This window comes from Hipposideros armiger, unplaced genomic scaffold (assembly GCF_001890085.2).
Source record: "Hipposideros armiger isolate ML-2016 unplaced genomic scaffold, ASM189008v1 scaffold_467, whole genome shotgun sequence".
NCBI lineage: Eukaryota > Metazoa > Chordata > Mammalia > Chiroptera > Hipposideridae > Hipposideros > Hipposideros armiger.
This window is the reverse complement of record NW_017731817.1, coordinates 215,973-230,783: the sequence shown is the minus strand read 5'-3', so window position 1 is coordinate 230,783 and position 14,811 is coordinate 215,973. Positions and strand designations below refer to the sequence as shown.

General features: G+C 48.4%; 1 protein-coding gene across 3 annotated transcripts in view; it reads left to right on the top strand.

Annotated features, from left to right (window-relative positions):
• ALOX5AP (arachidonate 5-lipoxygenase activating protein) overlaps positions 1-14,811 on the top strand; it is a 55,405-nt gene that overhangs the window by 32,164 nt on the left and 8,430 nt on the right. The window contains exons 4-7 of one of the 3 annotated variants that reach the window (XM_019666331.1): positions 1,470-1,610; positions 8,548-8,647; positions 10,767-10,837; positions 14,270-14,351. In XM_019666331.1, coding sequence (XP_019521876.1) covers positions 1,520-1,610; positions 8,548-8,647; positions 10,767-10,837; positions 14,270-14,351 — 344 coding nt within the window. In that variant the 5' untranslated portion in view covers positions 1,470-1,519. Of the gene's footprint in view, positions 1-1,368; positions 1,611-8,547; positions 8,648-10,766; positions 10,838-14,269; positions 14,352-14,811 lie in introns of those variants that run through there. The other 2 variants (XM_019666329.1, XM_019666330.1) reach the window with 2 other exon arrangements.

Below are 14,811 nucleotides of genomic sequence, written 5' to 3'. Positions count from 1 at the left end.
AGCCAGAGCACTTTCAAGGGGTCTGGCCTTCACTTAGGGTACATTGTCACTAAGTTATGATGAGTATTGGCAGGGCTAACTCTTTGTGGGGCTCAGACTCCTTGGCTCCTGTAAACTAGGCCTCCCTGAGACTTACCAAACTTCTGTACAAATGAGATCTCCTTAAGGTGAGTGCACAAATCTTGCTACCAGTCTTAGTAACGCCACGCTTTGCAAGGTGCCCCAAGCATTCAGAGAGTACTCAAGAGTGTCATTCATGACCAGCCTGGGCTTGCCTTGCCACTCGCCTTGGCCTTGTAGATCCTGGCACCATACACTGCCCTCATGGACCTCTTCCTCTCTAAGTGAAACTGAGGACACTCAAGCTGGCCTCTGCTGATCTCAGCATGAGGCATGTAATCGCTTCCCTATGCTGGCCTACCCCTGACTAAGAGGCAGCTCCCTGCTGCCACCGAGTATGGTGGCCGATGTTCTCTTTCAACATGACACGAGGTTTTGATAAAAACTCCTTTTGGTCACAGCCAAATAGCTGTTGCATCTGGGATGAAGACTGCAGGAATTTTGTATTTTCTGTGTAACTACCGAGGGGTTGTCATTTATCCAGAGAAAGCTGTCCTGTAAAATGCCAGGGCTACCTGTCCCAGCCACCAGGTTCACTCTCACAGCCTCTCTCTGCTCTTGTCCTTTTATATATATATATATATATATATATATATATATATATATATATATATATATATATATTTTTTTTTGTATTTTTTTAAAAAAGATTTTTATTAAAATACAGCTAACATGCAATATTGCAATATTACATTAGTTTCAGGTGTACATCACAGTTATTCAACAGTACCCACCTAGCACTATACAAACGAAACAGAAACAAATTCATAGATACAGAGAATATTTTGATGGTTTTCCTTATCATTATATTGAGAAAACCCCAGGGAAGGTTCTCCATAATTACTTCTGGGGAGCCAGTCGCAGTGTTTAACAGCACTTCTTATTTGGAAGTTTCCTTTGGGGTTCATCTATAACCCCATTTCTGCCACTTTTCTCAATTCTTTGAGCTTTAATTTTCTTGTTGCTTTATTTTATAGAAATGGAGACATCAGCTGTCCCTCCTCCTCATTCATTCATTCATCCAGCCCTTATTATGTGGCTGCTACTGTGGACCCTGCCATGTGTTAAGTGTTCTTTTTCTCCTAGAAATTCAAGGAGAGAATGACAGTACTCATGGCACAGATTTTTTGGTGTGCTATAAATTTAAAACAAGTTTTATTTTTTCTTTCCTTCCTGTTCCTCCATTGAGCCTGTTTCTCCTGGCAGGTCACACTGAGCCAGGGCACTTTGGGGGCTAGTTTAAAAAAAAAGAGAGAGAGAGAGAAGGCACTGTGTAATTGTGCTGGGGCCTTTGGAAACTCTAATGATGAAAGGCAGGGTGCAAGCCCTCACTTCCCCTTTCTGCACAGTGCAGTCTGGGTGCCACCGAGCAGTCCTCGCTGGGCAGCCTGAAGCAGACATGGACCAGGAAACGCTGGGCAATATTGTCCTGTTGGCCATCGTCACCCTCATCAGCGTGGTCCAGAACGGTAAGGGAAGACCTCACTCAGGTAGGGGGTGCAGGGAGATAGTCTTTGTTGCTTGAAAGTCAGACTTACACAGATCTCTGTGTGTGCGTGTGCACAGCTTGCTTTATCTCTGTTTGTTTCTTCTTGTTTGAATGTGTAGAGGTGTGTTCCTTTCTGCATGCATGTGGGGATTTTTCTGGTCCTGGCCTTTCTTTCACTTTAATGGTAATGACTAATCAAGTTTTCAGTGCCAGGGCGGCAATCTGGAGGCTTTACAAAAACCCTCACTGAAGTGCCTGCAGTCAGCACTTTAACTGTTAATTAACATAGCCAGAGAGGAAGGCAAGAAGCCTGGAAAGGGAAAGTGAGCTATGTGTTCACTCAGACACCGGGCTTTACTCCCCGCAGCTGGGCTCAATCAAGTGTATCTGAGGTTGCCTGTCAAGTGTAGACTAAAAAACAAACAAACAAAAGTAAATTTGAGGGGTGTGAAAGAGAAATCACTTTATCACTGTTTTACTTCTCTGTATTGTTTTCTTTCTTTTGAAGAAACATGTTTTTGTAATGCTTTCTTTTTCTCTAGCAGTGTATAATTTCTGAAGCAGTTTTCATATGCATTATATACTTACATAAATGAGAAGCAGGGAGACTTTGTGGTTTGGGGTTCAGATCTCTGTTAACCCTGCTATCAGTTAAAAACACCAAGCAGGACACCCAGACGTGTACAAGGCAGGACCATGTAGGACTTTCTCTTAAAGCTTCTGAGTTAGGGCTCATTAGACTCTTTTTTGTAAGTAACCCCAGTGGCTTTGTGTTTTGCAAATTATTAAGATCGAGAAAACAGGAGTGTACTTACGAAGGACAGCTCTGTAACTTAATGGGAATGTTCACACACCATCACACTTTGGGAATTTAAATTTGTAACCAATTTGGGATATTCTGATATTTTCTCCCAACTTGAGTGCGGACAAAGCCTGGTGATTAGCCTTCCGGACACTGAGTAAGGCTTCTTTGTGGCCCCTACACCAGAGGCCTAACTCTGCACACTCCAAGGATGTTACCTCTATGGGACGACACTTCACAGCTTTCTGACCCAAACATTTTCAGTAGCAGGGCCGGGCGAGTGGCTCAGATGGTTAAGAGCTCGCTCAAGGGTTTGAGCTCTGAGTAACAGCGGTTCGAGTCCGGCCTGAACTGAGCTGCTGCTGAGCTGCCAACAGGTGGCAGGATGGCTCAGCTAAAAAAAATAAAACAAACAAACAAACAAAAAACGTTTTCGGTAGCATTACAGCTCTGGCGGGAACAACTGCATTGTTTAGGCCACCGTTTCCTCAAGCCACTGCTATTTCATGCAGGTGCCATTCCTGGGCTCCCTTATAAGCAAAAGATTCATTCATTCCACCTGCACACATGCACAGGGACCCCGCTCCATGCCAGGCAGTGTCGCGGATACACGGGGACGCAGCAGTGAATGCACAGCTAGTGAATGCCCCAGGGAGGGAAAGAGCAGTGGGAGAAGACAAGCAAGAAGGTAAGCAGGAGGCCTGCAATAACCTCTCGGTGCAGGCAGTGGCAGGGGTAGGAGGGCAGTGCTGGTTAAGCTCAGGGCAGGGCCCCCCTCCAGCTCTTGTCTATATCAATATAGCTGACGAGTGCCAGTGGCTGAGAGCCAGTGTCCTCTGAGCTCAGCTGAACTCAGGGGAGAGCTGCAGTGGTTCCTGCTGTGACAACAGTCTCTTCATCTCTCCCAGCGGAGGTGCCCCAGTACCAGGCCCTGGGCTGTGGAGTGGGCCCTGGGCTTTTCTGTACTGGCAGAGCAAATCCTGAGCAGACTTGAGCTGGATGATAAAGTTTTAGTTACTTTTGGCAGATGGGACTAAGAAGTTCTTAGGCTCAAGAGGGGAGGATGGATTATAGATGGCCAAATGTCTAAATTTAATCCCCATCTCAAGGCTATTTAAGGTAGATAACGGCAGAACACAGTGACCTCGCTCACAGAGCTCCGCCCACTGATGGGTGGGATGGAGGCTTCCTGGTGGGAGAGATACAGGTGTGGACAAGCATGGAGCTACTGTTTTGGGCTGCAGACATTTTCATGCTGGGCAGTCCCCACATGGCCCCCCTCATCACAGCCTCTGTCCCTCCCCAGCCCCCTGTGAGAAGCTCCAGCCACATGGGGGCAGAGTGACCTTGTACAGCGCTGCCCCACTCGTGCTTGGGGAAGGGACAAAGTGCCCCTTTGAAGCCACAGGAGCCCTTGCCACCCTCTGAGGCCCAGCCCTGGATTCCCATGAAGCACAGAGCTCACCTGAGACCTTTGTTTGTAGCTGTTAAATGTGCCTTGTAGGGGAACAAGAACAATTCCAGTGACTTGAGAGACAATGCCTCTGCTTGTTTTCACAAAGGCCCAAGTGCATGTCCAGAGGCCCTCTTTGCAATTCTAATTAACCTCAATGTAGCAATCACAGGTCTAGCCAGAGCACTTTCAAGGGGTCTGGCCTTCACTTAGGGTACATTGTCACTAAGTTATGATGAGTATTGGCAGGGCTAACTCTTTGTGGGGCTCAGACTCCTTGGCTCCTGTAAACTAGGCCTCCCTGAGACTTACCAAACTTCTGTACAAATGAGATCTCCTTAAGGTGAGTGCACAAATCTTGCTACCAGTCTTAGTAACGCCACGCTTTGCAAGGTGCCCCAAGCATTCAGAGAGTACTCAAGAGTGTCATTCATGACCAGCCTGGGCTTGCCTTGCCACTCGCCTTGGCCTTGTAGATCCTGGCACCACACACTGCCCTCATGGACCTCTTCCTCTCTAAGTGAAACTGAGGACACTCAAGCTGGCCTCTGCTGATCTCAGCATGAGGCATGTAATCGCTTCCCTATGCTGGCCTACCCCTGACTAAGAGGCAGCTCCCTGCTGCCACCGAGTATGGTGGCCGATGTTCTCTTTCAACATGACACGAGGTTTTGATAAAAACTCCTTTTGGTCACAGCCAAATAGCTGTTGCATCTGGGATGAAGACTGCAGGAATTTTGTATTTTCTGTGTAACTACCGAGGGGTTGTCATTTATCCAGAGAAAGCTGTCCTGTAAAATGCCAGGGCTACCTGTCCCAGCCACCAGGTTCACTCTCACAGCCTCTCTCTGCTCTTGTCCTTTTATATNCCCCCGCCCCCAATGTCATTCTGTTCCCTTTCTGTTAGTTTTAAGAAATATTTACATGTGGTTGCCAGGTGCTGCACACTTTGCCTTTGTCCCAAGACAAGGCACCCCAGTCCACGTGTGTCCATGTGGTGTCCGGGCTCTGGGTACACCATGTGAGCTCAGTTCCCGCAGAAGCCGGCTAGAACTTCCTCTTCTGCCTCACCAACCTTTTTTAGTCATCAGGAGCTGTGAACATCTGGCTCTCGTCCTACTTGGTCCTGCAGAACTCAGTTGTGGGGACACAGAACAAGTTTAAAACCCATCGTTCTAAGAAACCTGGGCCTGACCGACCAAGCCTGATTCCCAGGGAGTGTATAGACATATGCGTGTCCTATAAAGAACATCCGTAAACCTCCAACTTCTCCCACCCAGCATTTTGACATGGGGCAAATCTGGGAACACATTCAGAGAAAGTGCCTCCCACAGGAAGCCAAGCTAATTAGATTGGAAGAATAGGATGCACTGAGGAGAGAGGCACTGAGTGTGACTGGTGACAGCAGAGGAAAGGTGACCTCCAGCAGGAGGGCGGTCCCCATGGCCCTTCTGATGGCAAGGGAGGGTGACAGGAGTTAGCATCATCCTCTCGTCTCAAAGAGCAACAACCTCCTCAACTCTCTTCCTGCTGTGAAGCCAAGAATGGGGACAGGATGGCCCCACAGTCATAGGGGTCTGTGACAATTGTGACAGGGAGGGAAATAGAGCTGGTAGGGAACACCCACCTTTTCCTGCTACTCCCACCCCAACACGCACACTCACAATGGGGCTCTTGGGCACCATACTGGGAGGCCTCACAACCCAGCCTGGGGTTTGATGGGCTCTAGAAGCTGGCTCACAGACTCATGGAGTTCCCCAATGCAGATCTCTTCTTTACACCATTCTCAACAGCTCCTACCACGACACTCCTGCAGTGGAGAGCTCACAAACCTCTCAGCGTGCCCTGCCCATTGTCAAGTGTAGTGAGGGTTTGCTTTGCAGCAAGCACAGTGCCTTGTGCTGGGCATAATATTGTCTCATTCAGTCCTTGCACCCTGTGAAATATATGCTATTATTATTCCTATTTTACAGAGAAGCAAAGTGGGACTCTAGACCATTGGTTGGAGGGCCTAGAGCCAGTGGTGGTGAAGCTGGGATTTGAACCTGCTCCAAAGAGTAGATGCTCACACTACGTATATTGCCTCAGTTGCCTGAGTACTCACCACTCAGGAGGCACTTTCTAATACTGAGCTGAAAGCTGCCCTATAACTTCTATCCATGTGTCCTGTTTCTGGTCTCTGGAAAAGCTTAGTTATGCCTGCCGCTTCTGTCTTTACAAAGTCACACTGCCAGGTCATATTAACTTTGTGGTTAACTAAAATCTCACGATGTTTTATGAGATCCTGAAAAAGTTATTTAACTTCTCCGACCCTCAGCTTCCCCACCTGAGAAGTAGACTTTTGAATAACTTCCTTGTGTGGTGGTTGAAGGTGTTGCATGAAATCACATAGGTATGGTGGCTAGCAGGGCCCAGCGTGTTTTCAGTTCTCAGGAACGGTCTCTGCCCCTATCTCTCTCTCTGGTTTGGCCTAACGCTAGCAAGCTAGCCAAGATAAGTGTGTTAATGGTCTGTGCATGCACAGTTCCTGCAGCATAGTTCAGGGTAACAAGGAGTTGGGCTGTGGGAGGTGGTGAGGAGAGGGCAAAGGTAGCTCAACTCTTTCAAGTTTAGCTTAGAAGGAAGGATAGCTAGAGACTGAGACAGGTTTGTTTTTGTTTTGTTTTCAGGGTAGGAAAGATCTGACTATGTTTCCAGGGTAAAGAGAAGGAGAAAGAAAAGAGACTGAAAGTTCAGGGACTGAGGAAAATAGCAATGAAATAAAGACGTGAGCGGTGGCAGGAATGAGGTCAAGGTCACAGGTAGAGGGCAAGCCTAGGGAAAGAGGAAGGGGTTTGTTCTCTGAGTGAAGAGAGGAAGAAGGGCAGACTCAGGGAAGCACAGCCAACTTGTAATGCTGGTTGCAGAAATAACCTCTGACTTTCTTAACACTACTTCAGTTCACATGTTCAGAGCCCAGGACATCACCTTGGGGTCTGGAAAGATAATGCTCAGAATTTTTTACTGGATTCCATGCTCAGAAGAGACGTTGAGAATTAAGTGCATGAACAGACATGTACTTAAGCCCTGTGGAGCTGGTGAAATCTGTGCAGTGAGCATCAGTGTGACAGTGACAGAAAACAGGGCCAGCTGGGTCTGAGCCCCAGCTTCACGGCTCCCCAGCAGTGATGCTGACATAGTTATTTAGCCTCCCTGAGCCAGTGTCCTTTCTACAAAGTGGGGACAGCTCTGCCCACTTCATGGAGTTGGCACAAGGCTCGGTAAGGGAACCTCTGTCACTCTGTGCACACCAGAGTGCCTGCAGCATGGCAGAGCCCCCCTTCATAGGAGCCAGCCCTAGAGATGGGCTTGAAAAGGCCCATTCTTGGGGAAGGAGTGCACTTTTGCAAAACAGAAAACCACGAAAGGCTTTTACTCATGTACAAAATTGATGTATGATTGATAAGACATCCTTTCCATATCTTTTGAGGAGGTTAATTTGAAGTTGATGAAAAAGTCAGATGGGTCCTGACAGCCTCACTTTCCCCTTTTTCACTTTTGAAATAGGAGTAAAGGAATAAAATGGGGGAGGGGCAGAGATCTTCATTCCCCACCCCCAACACGCAATCTATAGACAAACAGTCTGGATTCTGTCCCACAGCCGTCACCCTAATCAGCTCCCTCCCATCTTCTTCCTGGTCCTGGTCTTGCCCCTCTCCACCATCCCCACACTTAACACGGGGTGGCTTTTTGATTACACCCCTCAGCTCACGCCTTTCAATAACTCCTCAGTGATCTTGAGGTAAGTTCTGAATTTCTTAACTTGGCTCCCATCAAGGTCACCGTCGTACCATTCAACCCAGTGGGTACTTGTCAACAATCTTCTTCTTCAAGCCTCACACGCTTACTGCTTCCTCACCGAGGCTCACGATCCACACATGGCTGGTCCTTGCTGTGCCTTCTCTTCTGCCCCACAGCTCAGCACGCTTTGTAATGTAACCAGCGCCTTTTTTCTGCCGTGTATGCTCTGTCTCCTATCCTTGCCAGAACATAAGCTCCCTGGGCCCAGGCTCTTGTGTGTTTTGTTCTCGGATGTGAGTTAAGTATCTGCACGTGGCAAGTGATGATGGATAAATGTCACTGAAAGAACAATTCACCACCTACCTCTCTGGCCTTATTTGTAATTCCATGGGGTTCCACGCCCCGTCACAAGCTGGACTTACTGAACCAAGGAGAGTTCTTGCCCCTGGACCTTTGTGTATTCCATTCCACCTCAGTGGAGTTGTCCCTGACCTTCTAATCCCTACTGGCTCTTCAGGTTTTGTCCTAGGTGTCACTCCTCTAGGAGTCCTTCTGTGACCCAAACTCTGAACCAAGTTGCCTCCTTTGACCCTTGATAGCACCGTGTCCTCACTCAACCTCATCTTAGTGTAGATTAACATCTGTTTTACTTGTTTGTCTATTTCCTTCGACTGTAAGATCCTTGAAAGGAGCACTATGCCTTACTCACAATCACATCACCAACACCAAACAGTGATTAGGAGAGAATAGCTGCTGAATAAAATTTTGCTAAATGACATTTGATGGAGGACATTTGGGGCTGTTCAGAGGTCAAGTCAAGGAAACATGTAACATTTAATGTGGGATGACAGGCTCCTGAGCGGGCCGGTTCTAAACCAAATGCAAACCTTTTTCCCCCAACAGGGTTTTTCGCCCACAAGGTGGAACATGAAAGCAGGACCCACCCTGGGCGGAGCTTCCAGAGGACTGGGACACTTGCCTTTGAGCGGGTCTACACTGCCAAGTGAGTCCAAACCCTAACAATGTTGATTCAGAGTGGGGACATGGTCACAGGGGCCTCCCTACAGGAGTGACGATGCCCTCAAGGCCACACGTCTGTCTGGGTCAACCTTCAGAATGCCAGGGAGGCGGGGTTCCCAGGAGACAGGCTTTGTGGATACCCCTTACCGTCTTAGTAAGTGCTGGTATTAAAAGGAAGGAAGTGGGGACTCTGGGGCGGGGAGAAGAGATCTCCACAGCCCTGCTTGTCCCAAAAGCCTGGCAGCCAGTCATTTAGTCACGGAGTTGACCAGCTTCCTGTGGGGTTAGTGCAGAGGCAACACCACGAGAACCAGCTGCTCCTCACTTTCCGGCTGTAGAAGCGACAGACCGGACCCCTGGCAGCAGCCTGCCACTTGTGGCCCCCGCGGTCCCCTTGGTGGAAGTCTGGGGGTGACACAGAACATTTCACAACGCTGGTCGCCTTGAACAACCAGACAAGAACAGAGAGAATGTGGGAATTATGCAGTGGCTTTCCCCGTCTCTTCTTTGCTTTTGAATAAAAAAGCTGTTTGAGAACACCTGAAAGCCCCATGGCGGAGAGGGTGCTATTTCCATTTGGCATGCAAATGTGAGTGGATGTTATGCCAACTCTAACTTTCCCCCTGTGAGGACTGGATTCAAATAGAGGGCTCAGCCAGGGGCTGCCTGCTGCTCCCCAGTGCCCGAGACCAGGGGCCCATCAGAGAGGAAGACTTCCCCTGGGAGCGGGCAGGGCCTTCAGGCTCTGCTCGGAGGGGACTCTGATGTCCCAGGTTGGGGGTGGGGGAAGGTCATGGCCACCTGAGAAAAGGGCTTTAGACTGTCAAGAACAGCACAAGCAAACGTGAGGATGGGAGTCACCCTGAAGGGTCAGGAGCTCTGTGGGAGCAGTGGGGAGAAGGCTCCACACTCAGGGGTACCGCTGGCTTCTGTGAATTAAAGTGACTTCAAGGGCTCTTGACTGCAAAGGACTTCATGTTGCGCCCCAATACACTTGCTGTTTTGTCATTTGCCTCACCTAGCTATTTTTTATTTTTTTTAAAAAGAGGCATAGGCATGGGGAAGATGGAGGGGGGGTTCTCTCCACTGCCACTTTTCATCATCAACCCCGTTGGTCACCCAGCTTCTAAATTGCTGTGTACACAGTCTGAACCACTTAGGGACACATTGGTAGGGTCGTCCCACACTGATTTTCAGGTTCCCGGGTCCCACTCCCTCATACCCAGCGTTCCAGCTCAGGGCTATTCTGGCAGCCTGATCTCAGGAAACCCTCAGCTGAACTGCTGAGATTTCTATTTTAACATTGGGGCCTTCAGCATATTACTTTTCAGAATCCACTGAAGAAATTTAAAGATGTGATTGAAGCCATTTTAGATTCATTTAAAGGAGGGTAGGGAACTCATGCAAGGTGCCATCAACCAACCCCATGCAGTGTGAGAGGTGAGGGCTCCTTTCACACACATCCACGTGCAAGAGCTATAAAGAAGGTGTCTGACCAGGGCGACATCAAAACCTCTCTGAACATGGATCCAATGCAAACATTAATCCTATTCCACCAGTCTGGAGAGAGAAGTTTCTCCTGCCTTGTCACCAGTCACACTGTGTTCTAATGCCTCAACTCATTCGCTTTGGGGACGTTAGGCAGGTCAGCCATGCAGTGGCATTCCACTGTCCCTTACAGAAGTCAAGTTGCCATTTTCCCTGCTATGAAGATGAAACAGGGCAAGTCAGGCAAACTAGCCTCGGCCATTCCCCCCAAGAGTGAACCAGCTCTGCTTCTAAAAAGCCACCTGCACTGATCGCTGCCACAGCCCAGCCTCTGCGTTGTCCGCTTGTCCATTCCAGAAGCACTTTGGCACAGCTAGGAGCGGGGACTCTGCCAAAGGGGACCATCAAGAAACCGGGTCTCCAGTGTGCCTCACCGAGGAGAGCAAATGGGTTCTGAACCCAAGTCGCTTTACTCCACTGTCTGTTTCTGACATGAATGGGGTTCATGCCCTGTGTGCTGTGGTGCTCATTCATTTGAGGTTTCAGGTCATTTTCAGACGACACTGCGGTAAATGCTTGCTGAGGTTTCCTCTCCCTCTTTATATATTCCACAGCCAAAACTGTGTGGACGCATACCCTACGTTCCTTGTCGTGCTCTGGAGTGCGGGGCTGTTGTGCAGTCAAGGTAATGCGGCTTCTCTCTGTGTGTTCTCTCTGTGAAACTCTTAAGGAGGCTGCAGTGCATGCTCTTTGTTGAAAAGACTTTGCCTGACCTCCAGCTCCGATGCGGGAAGCCCCGGAGAGGTGGGAGCCCTCGGGAGGCCATGTTTCCGCGGGCTCTGTGCCTGCACAGTCTGTGGTGCGATAATGCATTGCTAATGCTTGCTCCCGGGGGGCTGGTTGAGAGTGGCCATGCTGACAAAGGTGGTTTAAGGCTAAATGTGACTCAGAATCCTTAAGCAGTGTTAGCTCAGATACAAGGGCATTATAAATGAGAGCACAGGAGAAATCTATTCTGGGACTGCCGTCTCTTGGCTCTCCTGCTAATAAGCTTCCAGCATGGCAGTCCTCCCCCAGGCAGGTTCCAGGTCTCCAGTCTTCCCTGGGTTATCAGCAGCCCACAGCCTCGACTTCAGCAAGTTGACTCCCAGAGTGGATTTAAAATTGAAGCCAGAGTCATATTTTTTGGTCCCCTTTGGAGATTGACATTGTGTCTGGTGGAGGCTTTGAGTGACCTGGCCGGTTTCCATCCTGTGATCTAGCAGAGTGCATCAGAAAAGGCCGCTAGTGTTCCCTGATGAACTATTTAATCCATATCACCATCTCCACTTTACAAAGTAGGCAGAGTGGATATTATTTCTCCCCATGATCTTTGAGGACATTTTGGTCCAGGGAGATAAAGTAACTTGTTCAAGGTTACTCAGCTGGTGAATAACAAACCAGGATGAGAGCCCATGTCCTTTGTGCTAAATTCTGGATTTTTCACAAGTAGCCTTTCACTGTATTCATTTATATAGTGTGTATACATGGAGCGCCTACTCTGGGACACATGTTGACCTTGGATACACAGTGGTAAATAAAGAGATGGTGGTGAAGCACACAGCAGTTGGTGAGATGAGCCACAGAAAATCAGTGAATGGATACATTTTTGCCCAGAGTGCCATGAAGGAAAAGAATAAGGGGCAGTGGACAGAGAGAGAGGTGAGGGATGGCCACAGAAACACTCAGGATGCCTTGTGGCTGTCAGTAAGCTCACTATTTATTTTCCACTTTTTATCCTGAGTTAAATAAGAAACATGTCTTGGCATTGCTTGAAAAATCAAGTTAAATTACACTCATTCTAGGAGTTATGATTTCTTTTATGTCTTCAATGATCCTGGATGTAGACAATTCTAAGGTTGTTCTAGCTAGATAGATACACAGGTGTGTCAGAACCTGGAACAATGCATTTCCTGTCGAAACAGGTGCTGGCATTTCCCGGGAACAAAAGTGTCAGTAAACCTGTTCGATAATTGTCATGTCTTATCAATATATGTGGAATAGCTGGTAGAATGTTTTAGCTGAAAGGAACCTTGGAAATCATTCTAGCCCAAGCCCTTTACTTTACAGAGAAGGGGCCCAAGCCCTAGAGGGACAAGAGGTTTGCTCAAGCTTCAGCATTGTGAACCCAGATTTGAACCCACTGTGCCCCTCCTGCTGTTCCAGGCAGCTCAGTTCATGGAGGTGCACACCGTTCACAGCACGAGTCCAGCCATGTCCCACCCCAACTCCTATTACTGCTCATTTTTGTTCCCAGTGAAAGAGAAATGAGCTGGTAAGTTAGTGCAGAACCATTCAGATGGGACAAGCCAGGAAAAACTTTGTCCAAGGCAAATTGTGAATTGTGACAATTTTGCGACTTTTGAAGAATAGGATGAACCTCACAAACAGTTCCTTTTGTGCTTTGGTTTTTCTTATCTGTCATATAGCAATAGTATTTGGGGAGGTAAGGCTGAGTTGTGGAAAGGACACAGGTCTTGGGGACTGATGGCCTGGAGGCCATTTTGAGGACACTCATTGCTACTGTGCCCCGGGCTGTTCCTCAGCTTTTCTAGACCTCAGTTTCCTCATTTGTAAAATAGGAATAGTAGCGTTCCCAGGAGGACTGCATGAAGTAATATGCATACGGCCCCTGACACAGTGCTTGGTACATCTCGAATTGAACCATATATAACTGCCGCTCTCTGACTGTTTATGGCCTAAAAGAGTGGCACTTTCATGTCTATCAGCCTAACAACAGAAGCCCAGGAAATTATTGATGGTGCTGATGGTGGTAATAAAGTTTTGAACTCAGACCTGGTTTCAAATTCCGCCTCTCCCTTGGCCCACCTATATGATTTTTATTTATTTATTTGACAAATAGTTTTTGAAAGCTGATATGTGCCAGGCACGATGCCAGGCACAGAGATGATGGCTAACAAAAGATGGCTGTCCTCATGGGTCTTTTGGTCTGTAGGTGATTCTGGGCAAACCCGCTTCCTGGAGCCTACATTTCCCCATCTGCCAAATGGTGACAGTAATGTGCTCCTTATCAGGTGGTCGGGAGGATGGAGACCCAGGTACCCAAACACCTCGGGCAGTACCTGACATAAAAAGTGCTTGCTCAGGGGCCAGCCGAGTGGCTCAGTTGGTTAAGAGCTCGCTCAAGAGTTTGAGCTCTGAGCAGCAGCGGTTTGAGTCCTGGCCCAAGCTGAGCAGCCGCTGAGCTGCCAACAGATGGCAGGATGGCTCAGCTAAAAAACAAAACAAAACAAAACAAACCAAACACAAAAAAAGTGCTTACTCAGTGTAATTATCTTGACATTTGAATAATGCTGGGAGGTTTTCCAGGTGCTCTGATACCCGTGCCCCTCTCTGACCCTCATAGTTATTCCTGATAGTTAGGAAGGCTGTAGCCGGCCCTTTGATCAGATGTAGACTGACTTAAGTGTCAGCTCCAGCTCATAACTGTCCTGGTGGGGCTGGGTTTTCTGACTCAGCTCCAAGCGTCAGGACTGCAGGGTTATTTGGGCACTGTGCATGGCTATTCCTCTCAGGCTAGCATGCAAAGGGGATCCCCTCTGACAGAGATCTTTTCAGAAAAGTTGAGCATTGTGCTGCCTGGAAGCCCAGAAGTGATGGGTATCCTTTTAAGAGACCCAGGTTCAGAGCTGGGCTCAGGGTTCAAGTCTGCCTGTCCGCCTCCCACCCCCCGCCCTGCCCACACACAGACACAATCACCACCTGACTCTCTCACATAAGCCCTTGGCTGCTCAAGCCCAAGTTTCCACATCTGGAAATAGAAAAAATGATACTGGTCACATGGAAAGGATTCAAATTAGGTGATGGATATGAAAATACGTTGTAAACTATACCACGGTACCCATATAAAGTAAAACCACTGTTATCAAAGTGCTCAGATTTCCTCCAGCCCGAGGCTGTCTGCTGAAGTTCACATCAGCCCCGATTGTCAGCACTTGAGGCCTCTGCTAGATTTTGTGACCAACTGTCATTGCACAATGACTGCATTCATATTGTGTTAACTTAGCTGTCCTGGCATCTCTGAAACTAACACAGGTGTTTTTCTTCCTCCACGTAGCTCCTGCCGCCTTTGCTGGTCTGATGTACCTGTTCGTGAGGCAGAAGTACTTCGTCGGCTACCTGGGAGAGAGAACTCAGAGGTAGGCACTGGGGTTGTTTCAGGACCACAGAGCGAGTCTTCAGGTTTTGTGAGCACGAACAGTGATCACTCACAGCCATATTCCACCCAGCATTCAGAGGTCTGCGGGACCCCTGGAGAGGGCAAGGCTGACGAGGATCCCTCTGCCTTTTCTCCCTGAACTTCGCTGACTCTGAAAATACAGCTGGGGGCCTTGACTAGTGTCCCGTCAAACGCTTCCTCCCATGGCGCTGTGCTCACAAAGGATGCTTTAACACCATGTGCTGCACATTCCTTGCAACCCCACACCCTCCACTCCCACCCTTCAGAGTTGCGGGCTTGAATGATCTTCTCTGTCTGGCTTCCCCAGGCCTCCAGTGAGTGAAGCCTTTCATTGTTTGCCTAAAGACATGACAACTAAAGCTTGCACCTTGTGATAAGCTCTCTGAGTAACAGATCTGGGGACCAGCAGAAGGAATGTT